The following is an 18,696-nucleotide window of genomic DNA, read 5'->3' on the forward strand; positions in this document are numbered from 1 at the left end:
TGTAGTTCTTGCTAGGATACATATTGTATAACCTTGGTGCCAGTGTAGCAAAACTGCTCCACATCATCTCCCCAATAGTCATTGTCTCTTTAAAGGAGGAATCGGAGTTGAACAAAAATGCACAATCCGAATGATCATGTAGCACTGTTTTTAATGAACAGTGTTTCAAGCTGTTTCCACGCGTATGTATGTTTGGTGGAGTGGGATTGTATGCATTGAGTTCCTGATCATTCTAGCAGTTTCCGACATGCACAGTTGTGCACATATTGCTAGGGCATTAGATAAGGAACCCAGAGAGAGAGAGAGAGAGAGAGGGAGAGAGAGAGAGAGAGAGAGAGAGAGAGAGAGAGAGAGAGAGAGAGAGGCACACTCCCTGTGGGCTCTTTCCTCTTACCACTTAAATAGTTGTTTTTCTTAGGAGTTAATCTGTAGGCAATCGTTTCACCACACCTTGATTAAAATTTGGTAGACCTGCCAGGAATCAACTGTTTTGGGAGCTGGATCCAGTCCACAGTTTGCCAGTTGTACATCTCTTGCTTTCATCAAAGAAGACTCATTTTCCCTACTTTAACACTGATGTGATCGAAGACTGCATTGCTTTCTGTTCATTTTATAGTACACAGCTGAGCAGAAGCTGTCATTACGCTATATGCTAGATTCCAGCCATGAACTATCTATTCATTTTCACATTACCAGACCCTTGTGAATCCCTTTTACGTTTCCTGCTCTAAACTTTCACTCACTTACGACTTCAGGCAGTCTTCCCAAAATACAGTGTAGTGGATGTACCTTATGGATTGATGCTTTTTCTGCATGGCCTACACACACAAAGTAGCATGTGGAGCATGAAAAGCGCCCTCTGCAGCCTTGCCGGACCACCTCCACACTCTCAGTATTAAGTTAGGGAAGGAGATTGTGGCCTACCCACAATGCCTTGCTAACAGCTCATAATGACGGATCTGAGTACTTCCTAGAGAAAGTTTTGGCACCCATTGTCCCAAAGTGAGAAATTTTTTTGAAGTCCTCAGAGATGAAAGCACAAGGTACTTCTGTGCATTTGTTTCCCTCATAAACACCAGGATGCCTTGTAGGCATCTGCTGCTGCTTCTGAGGCAAAGTACCAGACAGACCACACCTTGAGCATCCCTTCCCCACCTTAAAGGTGTGTTATAGAACCCAAAATTAATTAATTGCACCTGATGTCTGCAGTACACCATAGCTTATATGGCATTCCCCCAGCCCAGCCCATAATTCCCTTCTACTATTCAAACTGCAGGCACTGCAGCTTCAGATCTTTTGTTTTGAGCTATATATGTTCTCCTCCATTAAGCTGGGAGCAGGACAAGGAAAGTATGCCAGCATAAACTATTGTAAAGCCTTGTAGCACCCTAAAGACTAACAAACATATTATGGTATAAGCTTTCATGGACTACTGTCTACCTTATCAGTTGTCTTTGGGCTTGGGCTTGTGGGACCCACTCAGTTGGCAATACAGTGGTACCTCTGGTTTGAACTTAATTTGTTCTGGAGGTCTGTTCTTAACCTGGAACTGTTCTTAACCTGACGTACCACTTTAGCAAATGGGGCCTCCAGCCGCTGCGCCAACGCACGATTTCTGTTCTCATCCTGAGGAAAAGTTCTTAACCCGAGGTACTACTTCCGAGTTAGTGGAGCCTGTAACCCAAAGTGTCTGTAACCCGGGGTGTTTGTAACCTGAGGTACCACTGTAGTTGGGCTTGATGCAACTGCATTAAGCTTGATAGTTGGCAGTAGTTGAAAAATACATTGGGGTCCAAGAAAAGCAAAGTGTTCTTTGACCTTTGTGGATATGGTAGGGAAAGTGTGTTTGTAGATGGAGAGGATTTTGTGGAGGATGAAGCCCTTCATGTTGTTGTGCAGGCGAAATCGTCCATTCTGTGCTTCAAGGTTTGAGCTTCAATAAAGCAAGGATAGTATTAGGCAGAGTGTTTGTAGTGATTGTAGTGTACATCTGTCAGTAGGAAACGACCCCAAACATTTTTTTAGTTTGGGCCATGGTTCAGGGCAGAAAAAAAGGGAAAAGTAAAGGGCCCCTGGATGTTAAGTCCAGTCAAAGGCAACTATGGGGTTGCAGCACCCATCTCACTTTCAGGCCGAGGGAGTCAATGTTTGTGCACAGACAGCTTTCTGGGTCATGTGACCAGCATGACTAAACCGCTTCTGGCACAATGGAACACCTTGATGTAAGCCAGAGCGCACAGAAATGCCGTTTACCTTCCCGCCACAGTGTGTACCTATTTATCTACTCACACTGGCATGCTTTCGAACTGCTAGATTGGCAGGAGCTGGGACAGAGCAACGGGAGCTCACCCCATCGTGGGGATTTGAACCACTGACCTTCCGATCAGCAAGCCCAAGAGGTTCAGTGGTTTAGACCACAGTGCCACCCGCATCAGAGTAACAGTTTTGCAAGCAGAAAGTCCCCAGTTGGTTAATCTCTGACATCACCAGGTAGGGCTGGGACTGTCCCCTGTCTAAAATCCTGGAGAGCTGCTGCCAGCAGTCAGTGTAAATGTGGAGCTCAATGGACCAATAATGTGGCTCAGTATAAAGAACTTTCCTCTCTTCCTTTGTTGATCTCTCCATCATGCTGTCCTTGGGAGGTGTAGTCTATGTTGCTGCTTTTCAGCAGCTGCTAGCCATAATGGCTATGTTCTACCTCCACCATCAGTGGTACGTTACCTCTGAATACCAGTTGCCAGGAATCACAGGTGGTGCCATTATGCTCAAGCCCCACTTGTGGGATTCCCAAAGGCATCTGGTTGCCCACTGTGAGAACAGCATGCTGGACTAGGTGGGCCATTGGCCTGACTCAGCAGGCTCTTATGATGTTCTCCATGCCTCAATGCTGGTTTGCTGTAATCCGCTCTATGCATGTCTGATTTGGAAGCTCCATCTAGTGCAAAATTCAGTAGCCTGATTACTGATGGCCGAGAAAAAGTCACACCATTGTTAAAACAGCTGCACTGAGTGAGGTTCAAGGCACTAACTTTTATCAAGATTTGCTTGATTGGCACCTTTATTTTTTATCCCAAAAGGTGTTGCATTCACCCCATACATTTAAAATGCATTCCTTTCCTCCTCCCAAAGAATCCTGGGAACTGTACTTACCCCTCACAGAGCTATAATTCATAGCACCCTTCACAAACTACAGTTCCCAGGATTCTTGGTGGGGGTGTGCTTTAAATATGCCTTATCTGTATGGTGTGGGCCCAGCCCCAACTGCTCACAGATGGTCTAGAGCAGGCATTTCCAAAATTTGTTTTAGGGGCCTAATCTGACCCACCAATTTAATCCACCCCCTGTGGATTAAAAGCTCAACCACTTTGGTCGGCCCTCACACATGTTCACTTCATCAAATCTGGCCCTCTTTGAAAAAAGTTTGGACACCCCTGGTCTAGAGCCTTGGCACATGACAAGCTGTTTCACGTGACTTGTGAAATGTTAGGGCATGTTGTGGTATGGTTTGTTTATATTACTGCTTTTTGCATAGTGGTCATTGGCTGTAACAAACAGATTGGTTGATATACTGCTTTTTGGCCCAAGCCCCACCAAAAGCATTGAACTACATTACAGTTAATAAAATAAATCGATCGCAACAACATAGAACTGCAAAATCAGTGAATACCCACCGATCACATCAGTGTGCTGCATTCGTGCTGTCACCAGCTGGCCACTGCTGAGCAAGGAGACCACCTGTGAAAGAGCAGAAGCCCTGATGCCAGTTTTGACTACCTAAACTTCCACAGCAGGACCCGTCCCTTTTGATATCATATGAAGCCTCTGCTCATTTCGTTTACTGTATGAGACATGAAATCCTTCCTGCTTCACAGGACTTGAGGGCACCAGCATTTGCATGGCTTCTTTCTAGGATCAGCAGATGAGGAACCAAGAGAAAGAGAAACAAGTTCCTGCATGCTCCCTGACTCTTCAACCCTGTTAGAGTTGTGACATGAACCGCACTGTTAAAATCATGGCTCTCTGGCTGAGAATAAGCAGTGTGTGTGTGTGTGTGTGTGTGTGTGTGTGTGTGTGTGTCCGTCCTTTTGTTCTCAGAGCCCAAACCTGTCATTTTTCTCTAAGAGCACTTGTGTCTCTCAAATTATTTGCTCAGCATATGGGTTGGCAAGCATCTTTGAGGGGAAGTGAACCCTTCTTTCAGTAGCTGACAGGCCGCAGATCATACTGCTTTGCTTCTGTATTGGTTGAAACAGCAGAATATGCCAGACACTGTCGCCCCAAAAACATGTCATTTGGAGAAAATTTCTAATAAAGGGACCCCTGACCATTAGGTCCAGTCAAGGACGACTCTGGGGTTGTGATGCTCGTCTCGCTTTATTGGCTGAGGGAGCCAGCGTACAGCTTCTGGGTCATGTGGCCAACATGGCTAAGCCGCTTCTGGCGAACCAGAGCAGCACATGGAAACACCATTTACCTTCCCGCCAGAGCAGTACCTATTTATCTACTTGCACTTTGACGTGCTTTCAAACTGCTAGGTTGGCAGGAGCAGGGACCAAGCAATGCGAGCTCACCCCATCATGGGGATTCGAACCGCTGACCTTCTGATCGGCAAGCCCCTAGGCTCAGTGGTTTAGACCACAACACCACCCACATCCCTAATAGAGCTGTACAAGTGTGAAAACCTTCATAATCCAATATGGACTGGTTGTTAATGCCCCCAAGTTTGCTACTCCTATAATTGAAAAACAGTGCATTATAAATTAAGTTAAAGTGTGGGAGGTTCTGTTAGGTAGATGTCATCTCCAAACTATGTGGTTCTCAACATTTTATCATTCTGAGAAAACAGATTATGGTCTTCCAGATTGCTTTTTTTTTTTTTTTTTTTAAGCGATTGGTTGACATGCTGAGGGAGGCATTTACAGCTTTGAGATTTCAAATTATGCCCACAGCATATTTGGATGGGACATATGCCAGAATGCCTCTTTATCTGCATCCAGGGAGAGGTGGGAAAAAAATATTTCATTATGCTCCTTGCAATTTATTCATGTATTATTCTCCCAGGGGTAGAATTCCCAAAGGAATTCTTTAGAGAATTTCCTTTATAACAGTATAGGGAGCAAATCTGCTATTTGTTGATAGAAATAGATACACTACATATAAGGTTTCTATGTTTCCCTAAGCAGCCCAAAGCATCAGACAAAATGTCATTGTATGTCATTGTATATCATTGTATATCAAGGAGTCCTGCATGCTAGGATGCCATGTATTCTAAAACGTACTTCTTTGCTGTTTGTATTTTTCTGATGACCATTGGTTTCTATCAAATAAATTTCATAGAATCATAGAATTGTAGAGTTGGAAGGGACCACCAAGGGTCATCTAGTCCAACCTCCTGCAATGCAGGAATCTCAGCTAAAGCATCCATGACAGATGGCCATCCAACCTCTGCTTAAAAACCTCCAAGGAAGGAGAGTCCACCACCTCCCAAGGGAGACTGTCAATTTGACGGTCAATACCTGACATCTCAAGCATCTATATTCCCTCCAGCTGTTAGGTAAAGCTACTCAATCTGGCTTTGATTGGGGTTTTTTTTGGGGGGGGGGAATATAGCACTCCACCTAAAATCTATGTCTTCCTTTGTTTCTTCTGCTTACCTGTTGCCCACCTACAAAGGAACCTGTGTGTTTTGTCTAAGGATGGAGGACAGACCTGGATCGCGACTCGTTTGGGTACTTGCCTAGATAAGGGAACAGCCATTGTGTGTTTCTGCTCCCTAGTACAACCTGAATGGCAACCAAATAGACCTCATTTGCTTGACTGTTGCCTCCTTCTCGACCTCATCTTTGGCCTCTTACAAAATGGAGACAAATGACTTCACTACAAGATTCTCTCTCTCTCTCTCTCTCTCTCTCTCTCTCTCTCTCTCTCTCTGTGTGTGTGTGTGTGTGTCCCTTTTGTTGCTGCTGCTTTGTTACCATCTAGTCTGATAAAGAGTTTTGTAGAACTGCATGCAATTTTGTGACATTTTGGTTGGCAAAAAAATATCTTATCCTTATGTGTATTCCCACCCTCCATAGCCCAATTCTATATCCAGTAGCAGCCTAAGTAGTTAGAAGATTGGGATGAGACAGGGTGAGGCTGGGGCTATGCAGTTGCATAAGCAAAGACAATCTGGTCAATCTGCCAGTGTGCCCATGGAATGGATTAAGTTCAACAACCAAGGTACCGCTGTATCTAGTTTAATAAAGCATCTCCACAAGTGAGACTCATACACACATAACCAGCACAGTTACAAACTGAGGCTATGGCTATGTGCACCGTACGTTTGACTTAAAGTGAAAAGCAAACTATTTTTGGACGTTGGATCTTGAAAAAGTGTCTGAACAAACAAGTCTGCCTTGTTTAAGGCAGGATAGTGCCAAACATCTGGCAGGTACTTGATCATTGATTTTTAATTTAAAACAGGAAGGAACAGCACCCGATAGAGATCTCCCGGGATATCCAGGGTAAATATAGGCACCTATAATTAACCCAAAATGTATGTAAATATTCTCTCTTTTCATCCCTGAATGCAAATTTTAAAAAGCATTCACCTGTCTTTTTGCAAAAATATTTTCAGTATTATGATTAGCCTTAAGCCCTTTTCTCTGTGATATCCGTAATAACACTAACAAAATGATGTGTAACTGAAGAGACCAGCCGTAAAGCATGTCATGTATTAAGGAGGAAAAGAGGGCACTAGGTTCTGACACCAAGTGCAGACAACTGCTGGAGATGTGGGAGTAAAAATGTGAACGTAGTACATATGATGATGAACTGCCTGATGATAAGATCATTTTGGTGCAAGGTGAGGATATTTATAGCAAGAGTAATAAAAAAAATTGTTATTTAGGGGAATTGAATTTAATTCTAAATTATATTTTGGAAACATTGGAGATTTCAAGGGGTCCAAAAAATGGATGTACCGTGCTATATTAGAAGCAAAAAAACTTATTTTGATGAATTGGAAGAGACCCAAAAAGATTCAATTGAGCACATGGATTGATAATATGGACAGATTAGCTACATAAGAACGAATTGCATGCCGACGCAAAATAAGAATGGATAAATATGAATAAATCTGGAACAAATATTTAAGTGATAAGGCGGATAGTGGTGGGAAGTAGGGGGAGGAGAGAGAGAGGTGGGAAAATATTGTTTAAAAAGGTGTAGTCATAGGTATATCAGTGTATTCAAATCTGAATTATCAAATTGTGTTATTATTGTTATTATGGTTTTTGTTGTATTTGTCTTTTGTGGTTGTTGTTTGTATCAAAAAAATGATTAAATAATAATTTTAAAAAGCTAGGTTCTGACACAGGAGAGACAGAAATGTGACCAAGGTATAGGAGAAGTGAAATGTGAGGGAGATGGGTGAGGCAGTAAGGTGGTTGGTGCGGTGCAGGGGAAAAGCCAATCCGATGCTTCCGCCACTGCAGCCACACCACACTGACCTCCCTGCTGCCTTGCCTGTCTCCCTCTCAGTAACTGGCAGAAAGTCAGCTAAACAGCACAGCCCAACCACATCCTGCTGGTCACCACTGCATTTAGCTTAGGCTCTGTATTATTTTTTTTTGTACCTTGTTTTCCCTTTAGCAATTCCGCCTCCTCACTGTTCTCGTTTTCCTTCCTTTAGGGCCTGCAATGGAAATCAGAACAAGGAGGCTCGCCGTGACTGTTGCACTGTGCCTGACATCTTTTCTGGCTTGTGAAGGGAATTCAGAAAAAGGCAATGCTTCCCTGTTGCACTTTACTTATCCCCTTTATAACACAACAGTCTATGAAAATTCCCCTCCCAAAACCTATGTGGAGAGCTATGTCAAAATGGGCATTTACATCACGGACCCAGCATGGGACATCAGATACAAGATTGCTTCTGGGGACACGAGTGGCTTGTTTAAAACTGAGGAGCATATTGTGGGAGATTTCTGCTTTTTGAGGATCAGGACTAAAAGTGGTAATACCGAGCGGCCGAACAGGGAATTCAAAGACAAGTACGTGTTAATAATCCAAGCCTTGGAGAAAACATTTGCCTATGAGGCTTGGGCCAAAGTTCTGATCCACATCCTTGACAGAAATGACCTGAAGCCTCTGTTCTCACCACCCTCTTATAAAGTCACCATCCAAGAAGATACACCTCTGAAAACCTCCATTGGTGCAGTCAGTGCCACAGATGCTGATGTTGGTCAGAATGCAGAGTTCTATTATGCATTTAGTTCCAGGTCACCACTATTTTCCATTCACCCCACCAGTGGGGTAATTATGACTGCTGTGAAACTGAACTCCACCCACAGGGGGAAGCACCAGTTAAAGGTTCTGGCTGTGGACAGAATGAAGAAGATCTCTGAAGGAAGTGGCTTTGGAAACGTGGCCAGTCTTACAATCCAGGTGGAGCCATCTATCAAGAAACCCCCCATTATAACTTCAGTGATGGTGAGGCCATCCGATTCTCCTGAGGATCTCCTTTATGCTACGTTGAGTGTGGAAGTAGATGGATCAGGAGCTGGGGTAGATTCAGTTGACATTGTGGCTGGAGATCCAAGGAGGCACTTCAAATCCATTAGATCCTATGTGGGAAGTAATGAGTTCATGATAGTGTCAGCCAAAGAGATCAATTGGAACGATAACCCACATGGTTTTAATCTCAGCCTACGGGCTAAAGACAAAAACAAGCCACCTCTTCTTTCTCAGATTGTAGTTATTCAAATACCACCTTCCAAATACGCCTCTGCGAGATTTGAAAAAGATCTGTATCGTGTCCAGCTCAGTGAATTTGCACCTCCTGGCAGTCATGTTGCAATGGTTCAGATTAGTCCAGTTCTCCCAAATCTAAAATACATTCTGAAACCCAGTTCTGGTAGCACAAGCTTTAAAATCAACCCTCAGACTGGCCTAATAACTACAGACAAACTAATAGATTTCCAGGAACAGTCCCACTTTGAACTCAAAGTTACAACAAGTTACAGTGAGGTCTTTGCCACTGTCTTGGTTAGTATTATTGATTGCAACAACCATGCTCCAACCTTCAACCAACCATCGTACCACGGCAGCTTTGATGAAAATCTGCCTGTGGGTACCAGCATCCTGTCTGTGAAGGCTACAGATAGTGACTCTGGGGAGAACGGTTTCATCACATATACCATAGCCAACCAGAGAGCTGTTCCATTTGCCATTGACCCATTTTCAGGTGTCATCTCCATCTCCAAGTTAATGGATTATGAGCTAATGCAGAGGTTGTACCATTTGCGTGTCTGGGCATCAGACTCGGGGTCTCCTTTCCGCCTTCAGACTGAGGTTTTCGTTTCCCTCAGAATGAATAACATGAATGATAATGCCCCAGCATTTGAGAAGATTAACTGCAATGCAAGTATTCCATGGGACTTACCTGTTGGCCACTCTGTGATCACAGTGTCAGCCATTGATAATGACGAGCTTCAGCCCATCAAATATGAAATCATGTCTGGCAATGAGAGGCAGCTTTTTGAACTGGATCCTGTGTCTGGGGTGATTTCTCTTAGAGCTCCTCTAAGAGATCTCCATGATAAACTAGCGACGTCCTACTCTTTAAAAATCACAGCCACAGATGGAGAAAACTCTGCTTTCCCAACCTATGTAAATATCACTGTGGTCTACCAGGATACCCAAGTAGACTTTCAGTGTGAGGATACTGGGGTCCTTAAGGAACTAACTAAGAGCATGATCCACTCTATTGAATCCCAGGCTCCAGAGCAAAAACCAGATGAAGATTCCTCCTTGAATGTGCATCTTATAAACCATCATACGCCACAGTTCGATGATGCCTTCCCAAGATCTATTGATATAATGGAGACAATCCCAGTCAACTCAACCATTGCACAGCTGAGAGCTGTAGACGGTGATACCGGCTTTAATGGAAAGATGGTCTATGTAATATCTTCTGGGAATGAGGATGGTCGTTTTTACATTGACACAGAAACGGGTCTCCTCCTGGTCTCCTCTCCTTTGGACCATGAAAGAACAAGTTTCTACGTACTTAACATTACAGTGTATGACCTTGGCATTCCTCAGAAGTCTTCCTGGAAGTTGCTAGCGGTAAACATTCTGGATACAAATGATAACGCTCCTAAATTTTCACAACATACATACTTGGTTACTATACCAGAGGATGTTGAAATAGGCACAACCATCACCGTGGTGAAAGCTGATGATGCGGATACAAATGACAATGGGAGAGTGAAATATTCCTTTCTGGCACCTTCTGATAAATTTGACATCAATAGCATCACTGGTGAAGTAGCAGTGACTGTTCCCCTTGACAGAGAATCGTGTCCTCATTACATATTAAAAGTTGAAGCCAGAGACCAGCCACTGATAGGCCAGCAGCTCTTTGCAGTGGCTGATCTGGTTATTTCTTTGGAAGATGTAAACGACAATTCTCCACGCTGCATCCCAGCCTTGAATAAGGTGAAAGTTCCTGAGGACCTGCCCCTTGGGACAACATTGCTGTTCCTAGAAGCCTTTGATCCAGATATTGCATCTGGAGGAGAGCTGAAATATAGCCTGTTCAGAGATGATGAGGATATGTTTCACCTGAATGAGTTTACAGGGGCCCTGATCTTGGAAAAAGAGCTGGACTATGAGAAGAGGGACTCTTACAATCTAACTGTGAGAATCAGCGATGCTGGGACGCCCCTGTCTCTTTCTTCCCTCTGCCATATTGAGATTGAGGTTCTGGACATCAATGAAAACTTGCACCCACCTCGCTTTGCCTCTTTCGTGTATGAAGGGTCAGTGAAGGAAAACAGGCCAGAGGGGACATCGGTGATGACAGTGATAGCGCAAGACGGCGATAAAGGGAAAGATGGAGAAATCCAGTATTTCATCAGAGAGGGAACAGGCTTGGCTGTCTTTGATATTGAAAAGGACACAGGTAATAATAATAATAATAGGACACTAGACAAGATAGAAAGAATGGCTTAAATGGCATGGGTTGTTTGGCCTGAAATTTTCATTTGACAGCATTTTTTTTTTATAAAAAAAATATGCTAGTATTATCTGTGTTTATAAGACTTCCTCAACCTCGGCCCTCCAGATGTTTTTGGCCTACAACTCCTATGATCCCTAGCTAGCAGGACCAGTGGTCAGGGATGATGGGAAATGTAGTCTCAAAACATCTGGAGGGCCAAGGTTGAGGAAGTGTGGGCTACTTTGTCTTTAAAGGGCTTCGGAGTAAGAAGTCCACTTACTTTAATTTTTGAAAGGGATTCTTATATACAAATATATATATTTCTAATTGTGTAATCCATATATCCCCCCCCCCTTTTTTTTATTTCTCTTAGGTACAATCTTTACCACAGGTCCACTAGACAGAGAATCCAACAGTCATTATTGGTTGACGGTGCTAGCTGTTGATAGAGGATCAGTCCCTCTGTCTTCTGTGGTTGACATTTACATTGAAGTCACTGACGTAAATGACAATCCGCCTCAGATGTCGAGACCAATCTTTTATGCCTCTGTCATGGAAAATTCCCCAGCCAACACCTCCATCCTTCAGGTTGAAGCTATTGACCCAGATTCTGGCTCCCAAGGGAAGCTGACCTTCCACATCATAAATGAAAACCATAATAGATTCTTCGCCATTAATCCTATCACAGGTAAGGAATAAACACATGCATATTCTGTGTTTGTTTTTTAATCCTTCCTAATGTGTATGAGGTTTGTTTTACAAGGAGTAAAGTCTGGTAATGCCCACCATTTACAAAGACTCAATCTCAGTATGGTATCTGCTTATTAGAAAATACTTACAACCTCACTGCTGGTCACCACAAACAAATAAAATGTTCATATGTCTAGAGGGAACAAATGTTTCTTGCTTAGCTTCCTCGCTTGGAGCAGGTGGAAGATAGATGAATGAGAAAACATAAAAAATATTGATCATTGCTTTTTCAGCGCAATGAGTTTAAAACATGAATAGGCTACTATTGTCTGAATATAGGTCTTAGGATATTGAGAATTCATTCACACCATGCAAGGGAAGCCTGTGGCTTTCCAGATGTTGCTGATGTTGTTGTAATTTATTACCTGCCCTTTCTCCCTAAGGTCCTAGGATGGGTCACAACAACTGAAACGCAGTGCTAAACACAGATTAAAACAGCTGACAATCACAAAAATTAAAATTAAAAAAATAAAGTGAGTCCCAGGGTGTTCAGTTACTTTCTTGAATTAAAAAACAACAACCCAAAAACACTGTTGTTATTGTGGGAACTGGGAGTCAGTTTGTGCATCAAGAGCAGCCACACTGACACGAAATGGCCTTTTAGAAGCTCAGGCTTCAGCATTCGTATTCAATGCAAACTGCTATCAACACTAGCTAAATTCCCCTTGCTTTACCATTTCTATAAATCTGAGCTGTGTCTATCACTTCCCTTGTTTTGTCAGTGTTAGCAGAGGAGGTATCAACTCAGCCTTTCGCCTCCATTATGTCTGTGTCATCTCTAGCTTAGGGAACAGATCCATCCAGATTGTTCAAATCCTACCAGTGTTTAATGTAAACTGCCTCTGAAAAGTAGTCTTCTGGGTCTGGTGTTGGGCCAGTCTTTAAACAAAGCACTCCTGCTGTAAGTGACGCAATGCTAGAGACATTGGCTTCATTCACTGCACGATGTGGAGGCGATGAGTTCCCAGTTGGGCTGCTGTATGTGTATATTAGGGATATGGGTGAAGTGTATTGGAATAGTTCCCTAGTTTTGAGTTTGTGGCTGACAGTAGGAGAGAATTGTTGATGCACCATGTTGTCTTCAGGCGGCAAAACTGGCTTTGTAGTTTGTGATTTACAGCATTTAAATAGGAGCATGCAGACTCTGGCACAACCTTTGCCATGACTAGTGCCAGTAGCTGGCATGCCTGGTATCTTTTCAGTTTCATTTCATTGACTGCTTCTAAACTGCTTTGTCTTTTGATTTCTTTTCATCTATTGCTTACAACCCTGCTTCTCCTTCCCAAGGGAAGTAAAAGTAGACCACAACATATCAGAATGATCAATAAATGTGGCCAAGAATAATATATCAAAAAATGAAACAGGTAAAGATCAAAATCATATCCAAACCAGAGCAAGGATACAAAAAATCTGTTAAATCCATATGAATTAATTAATTCAACAACCGTTTCCATTAACTGTAAAATGAGCAGTCCTGAGAAGCACGGCATATAACAGAATAAAAGTCAATATTTTTACGTAGCCAGAAGGTTTCATGCAGTGATGGCACACCCCAGAACCTCCTACACAAAGATTGTCCTGTGGATAAGATCAAATGCCCATTAGTTGCTGCCTCCTGTGTAATGTTACGAGCCTCCATCCATAGTTCTTCAGGCACTCTGTCCACCAAATCTAAATCCTTAAACCTGTTCCTTACTTCCAGTGCATATTCATAAGGGATTTGATTTAGATTGTATCTTGCTGGTCCAGTAGTTTTTCCTACTTTCTTCAGTTTAAGCTTGAATTTTGCTATAAGAAGCTGATGATCTGAGCCACAGTCAGTTCCAGGTCTTGTTTTTGCTGACTGTATAGAGCTTCTCCATCTTTGGCTTCAGAGAATATAATCCATCTGATTTCGATGCTGCCCATCTGGTGATGTCCATGTGTAGAGTCGTCTCTTGTATTGTTGGAAAAGAGTGTTTGTGATCACCAGCTTGTTCTCTTGACAGAACTCTATTAGCCTTTGCCCTGCTTCGTTTTGAACTCCAAGGCCAAACTTGCCAGTTGTTCCTTTTATCTCTTGACTCCCTACTTAGCCCTGTTTAGGGAAGTTTAAAATATTTGATGATGATGATGATTATTATTAAATGTAATAATTATTATATTATCATTATCATCATCATTATTATTCCAAGTGTGAACACACCATAGATTTGTATGAATGCATTATTTCTTTTCATTCTTGAGCTCTGACAAGACATTGGCTTCCACCCAGCCACATGAAATGTCAAAGTTTCAGTATTATGTTTTTGTTGTTCTCTCTTTAGTTCTGTTCTAGATAGTTAAGGTGCTAGAAGAGAGGAATCATGACCCTAGTTACATATGTGAGGGATTTGTTAAAGTGTGGAAGGCATAGGTGAATGAGATGCATGTGCAAAGGGCAATGTCAGCTAAGGAAGTTGGATAGATTTTTGGGAGATGAGCCAGAATTGGCTGAAATCCTGCGCAGGGAATGCGCCACACGGCAGCAGTTTGCAGCTCCTTTGTGACACTTCAAACTACCTGCCGCTGGCAATGGATTTATATCCCTACCTGAGCTGATGGCCCAGCTGAGCTTTTGCCAAGTGCTTTCTCACTGGGGAGTTTTTACAGTCCAAAGAAGCCATTTGCACATGTGCTCGGGAACCAGGCATTCAGCTGGAATTTTCTTTGAAGCTTTTCTTGCTGCAGCTCAAGCAGCCAAGAAGGCCAGCTGCTTCTGAAATGCAGCAACAGGTTGGATTTTGAGCTGTACAAAGTAGCAAGAAAGCTCCATCTATCCACACGTCTTTGGATCACAGTCTGTGGCAGCTTGCGGGCCTCAAACTAACGTATCCAGGAATAATACCAGGGTCCTCCTGCTTAAAGATATTGAAAACAAAAGATTTGGTGTAAAAATGCAGTGTTAATTAAATAGGTCTGCTACACAGTTATAATGTTTCTTTTGGTAAAGCTTATAAAATGTTAGTAACACTTCAACTCTTTGCGAAAGAGCTTCTGCTGTCAAATCTGTGTGATTCTTAGATAATAATAAAATGGCTGTTTTAGCTTTCTGGGCATGTACAGAATGCCTTTCTTTCACCATCAACTAACCCCAGGATGTCTTCCAGAATGTTGGGTTACTTAGAGAACTCTCCAGGCAATCTCATTAAGCCGCCATGCATCTCTCTGTACAAGTGAGAGCGCAAGCCCCTTCACCTTATTTTCTTGAACTCTCCCTTCTGGAACACATGCTTGACTGGAATGACAACCAGGACCAGCCAGTGCAGCAGCATCCTTTCAAGGTCACATGTTTTTCTTTGGGCGCTTCCTGATTCAAAGGGTAGCTCAGCTTTTGTGTATTATGCTGTCATTTGGTTGGTGAAATTGCTCAGAATTCTTCTTTGCATCAGGCATCACTTTAACCAAGATCTGTTAATCTACACATTATGGATTAGCCATAAACTGGCTAGTCTTGTCTTTTTCTCCAACCACATATTGCTCATTTTCCCGCCGCAGGCCTTGTCAGGGCTAATTGTGAAGAGTAGCTTGTTATATCATTCATCTTTAAGCTAGGTTTCATTCCTGATTTGGTAGGTTACACCCATTGCTCTACCCTTCTTTTCCTTTTTAAGAGAGGGAAAGATGGAGGGAGAGAGTGAAAGAAAATAGAGATGTGTGGCAGTACATTTTCCAAAATATTCCATTCCCTTTCCCCTCTCCCTGTTGTTGTTATTGTTGTTCTTTTACCACCACAACCCCTGTCAGCATTCCATGGCTACTGAGCATGCTCAGCTTGTGTCTACACTAACCCATTTGAAGCACAAATATGTAGTTTTTCTCAATCCAGAATCATTGATGCTCTGCCTTAATATGCTGCTTTCAATCTGGATTAATTCTAGATGCTGCTGTCCGCAAGGGTGAGTGTGGTTCCTTGATACCATCCCCACGATTAGGTTAACAACACCTTTTCTTCTCTGCACACCCCCAGGTGTACAAAGAAGGAATTGGTGACTGTAATATGCATACCCACAACATCACTGGGCAGCTGGGACCGCTTGCATCGGTATTCAGATGGACACAAGATGATACAAAATTAAATCTCCAATGAGCTTTTATTTTTGGAATGAAACCCTTTTCTCAAGAACCACTTTTTAGGGACAAAGGAATGCAAAGTAGATCTATATGGTAGGTGGACTTTGTAGAAAAAAACAAGTGCGCAATCTCCATTGATTCTGCAATAAAATGTGTGGACGCAGCTGCCACCCACATTGAGCCATTTGGGCTCCCTCTTTCTTAGAGGGTTTCTTTCTATTATTTTAATTAATTGAAGAATTAAGCATCTTCTACAAATCTCGGGGATCTCTAAAGCCTGTTGTCAACAGACGCATCCTTCTTGCGCACAAGATAATGCCAGTTTAGCTACATAAGGCTCCACACTTGGAGATGAAGTTTGCTCATAATGCAAAGGATATGTTTACACAAACAGAGAAAGAGAGAGAGAATAAAGGGCATTCAAAGCAGGCCCTGCATTGCTGACTGAGGCTCCTGTTATGCGATACTGGCAAACGGCAGTTCATGCTTGGAAGAGAAGATCTCTAAAGAAACGGATGCATTCAGCGAGAAGAATAGTGGATGATACTGGATCGAAGGCTTTTGTAGTAACTGGAGAACTTGGATTTCTAACCTTTCCTCCTGCAGCAAGCCTCTGCATGCTCAGGCTGTTCCAAAACATAATCTGCTGCCTTTTATTATCAAGTCTTACATTCCTGGATTTGACTCTTGGAATTAGGAATGATGGAAAACGAACCCAAAAGGTACATGTAGAAAAGCCCACTCCTGGCTCAGATTATCTCCCTTTCTGCTTCTGTGTATGGACAAGTAGATGTTCTGAAATGCCCCCCCCGGGGGGGGGGACTGCTTCCACACAGTTCTTTTAGTACCAGTCTGCACTGTTTACAGTCAACCTACATGCAGGCTTGGCAGCTTCAAAGTTAAATCGGTTATGGTTAAGAGCAAGAGTCAGCAACCTTTTTCAGCCATGGGCCAGTCCACCATCCGTCAGACCATGTGGTGGGCCAGACTATATTTGGGGGGAGGGGATGAACAAATTCCTATGTCCCATGAATAACCCAGAGAAATAAAAGGACACATTCTACTCATGTAAAAACACGCTGATTCCTGGACCATCCGTGGGCCGGATTGAGCAGGCAATTGGACTGCATCTTGCTCACTGGCCTTAGGTTGCCTACCCCTGTTTAAGAGAGAAGTAACATCCCAGTTACACACATATTCAGCAAAGTGAAAAGCTGGTTTAATATTGCCACCACCCCACAATCCCCAGTATGTAATACAATGTGTAGCAGAAGACAATTTGCAGCAGTTAGCCACTAACTTCATATATGCATTTATATTATAAGTCTTTGCTATGGACACCTGCTTCTTGCAAACCAAAAGCAATAAGATACTAGCCCCTGATATCTGCATTGGTCTAGGCTTCTCTGAAGATGTTGAAAGATGTCGACCACAGCTTATGATATTGCATAGGTTCAACGTGTCAGGTGATGAGTAACTTGAGTCAGGAGCAATGCTTTTTTTGAAACCATGTTGGTCATCCTCTTCAAACACACAAGCTGGATCCCAAAAAATCTGGACCCTAAACCAAATGCTGCAATTTGTAGGAGTTTACAGGATCTGGATGGGTGGGGAGAATTATGTTTTCACACTCTCAGTCCCTAGGAGTTCAAAGGAAAAGGAATGCAAATTGTTGCTAAAGCAGCAAATTTTAGGCAAACCACTTAAACCTCATTTAGTTGGGACCCCCCTCCCACAACATACACAGACATGCCCAGTAATTTGGTTCGCATTCCTTTAAATCCTTAAGTTCTAATAAGGTTGGACCAGGACTTTGTCCTCAGCTCCACCTTTGCCAAGAGAAATTGGGGGTTTTTTTATGCTTGGCCAACTGTGCAGTGTTAATATTTCTGCTTCTGTTCTGACATGACTAGATGTTCTTTCTCTTTGCTTGACGAAAAGCAGAAGCCAGGCATTCCATAACTGCAGGCAGAAACGATACGTTCCCAATTCTCTACATGTGAGCTCAGCCATATAGGTAGCAAACTCCAAACCAGGAGTCAAGAAACCCAGAGGCTTTGCCCCCGTGGTTTAGAAATTATGTAGGTAGCTCTCTCTGAGGCACAAACACCATGGCAAAATCTGCTATCATATGCAGGTCAGTTGCTTTTCCATGAAGTGTAGTCACTCATTCCCCATCACACAATGGGAGAATATGTACCATTTTCTAAGGCCTGAGCAGATTCTAAAGGACAATTCAGCACATACTTTCAGGGCCCATTTGCACCACTGTAATAACAGTTTGAAAGCACGTCAAAGTACAAGTAGATAAATAGGTACCGCTCCGGCGGGAAGGTGAACAGCGTTTCCGTACGCTGATCTGGTTCAGCAGAAGCGGCTTAGTCATGCTGGCCACATGACCCGGAAGCTGTACGCCGGCTCCCTCGGCCAATAAAGCGAGATGAGCGCCACAACCCCAGAGTTGGCCACGACTGGACCTAATGGTCAGGGGTCCCTTCACCTTTACCTAATACAGTGCTGAGTGAGGACCTGGGAGGCCTGGGTTCAAATCTCCAGTGAGACATAAAGCTTACTGGGTGACCTGAGTCAGCCACAGTCTCTCAGTATAACTTGTGTCACAGGATTATCGTAGGATAAAACTGGGGGGACATGGATGTCTCCTTGGAGGAAAGGTGACATATCGATGTGGCGATTTTGTTCTTTTGAAATGCAACAGAATCACAGAATTTCCATATATGCTCAGAAGCACCGAAACAGAATGTATTTATTTGTGAAATTTATCTGCTACGCATGCAGCATTTCCTTTTCAATCCCACTCAAAGTAAGAAAAACCAAACAAGAATTCAAAGAATAAACATTATTTTAAAGAA

At 42.9% G+C, this 18,696-nt stretch overlaps 1 protein-coding gene across 2 annotated transcripts in view; it reads left to right on the top strand.

The window, feature by feature from the left end:
• FAT2 (FAT atypical cadherin 2) overlaps positions 1–18,696 on the top strand; it is a 102,304-nt gene that overhangs the window by 25,377 nt on the left and 58,231 nt on the right. For both annotated transcript variants that reach the window (XM_083422241.1, XM_083422242.1), the window contains exons 2-3: positions 7,676–10,948; positions 11,358–11,672. In XM_083422241.1, the coding sequence (XP_083278367.1) occupies positions 7,684–10,948; positions 11,358–11,672 (3,580 nt within the window). In that variant the 5' untranslated portion in view covers positions 7,676–7,683. The remainder of the gene's footprint in view (positions 1–7,675; positions 10,949–11,357; positions 11,673–18,696) is intronic.

This window comes from Podarcis tiliguerta (assembly GCF_965153285.1).
Source record: "Podarcis tiliguerta genome assembly, chromosome: 2".
Lineage (NCBI taxonomy): Eukaryota > Metazoa > Chordata > Lepidosauria > Squamata > Lacertidae > Podarcis > Podarcis tiliguerta.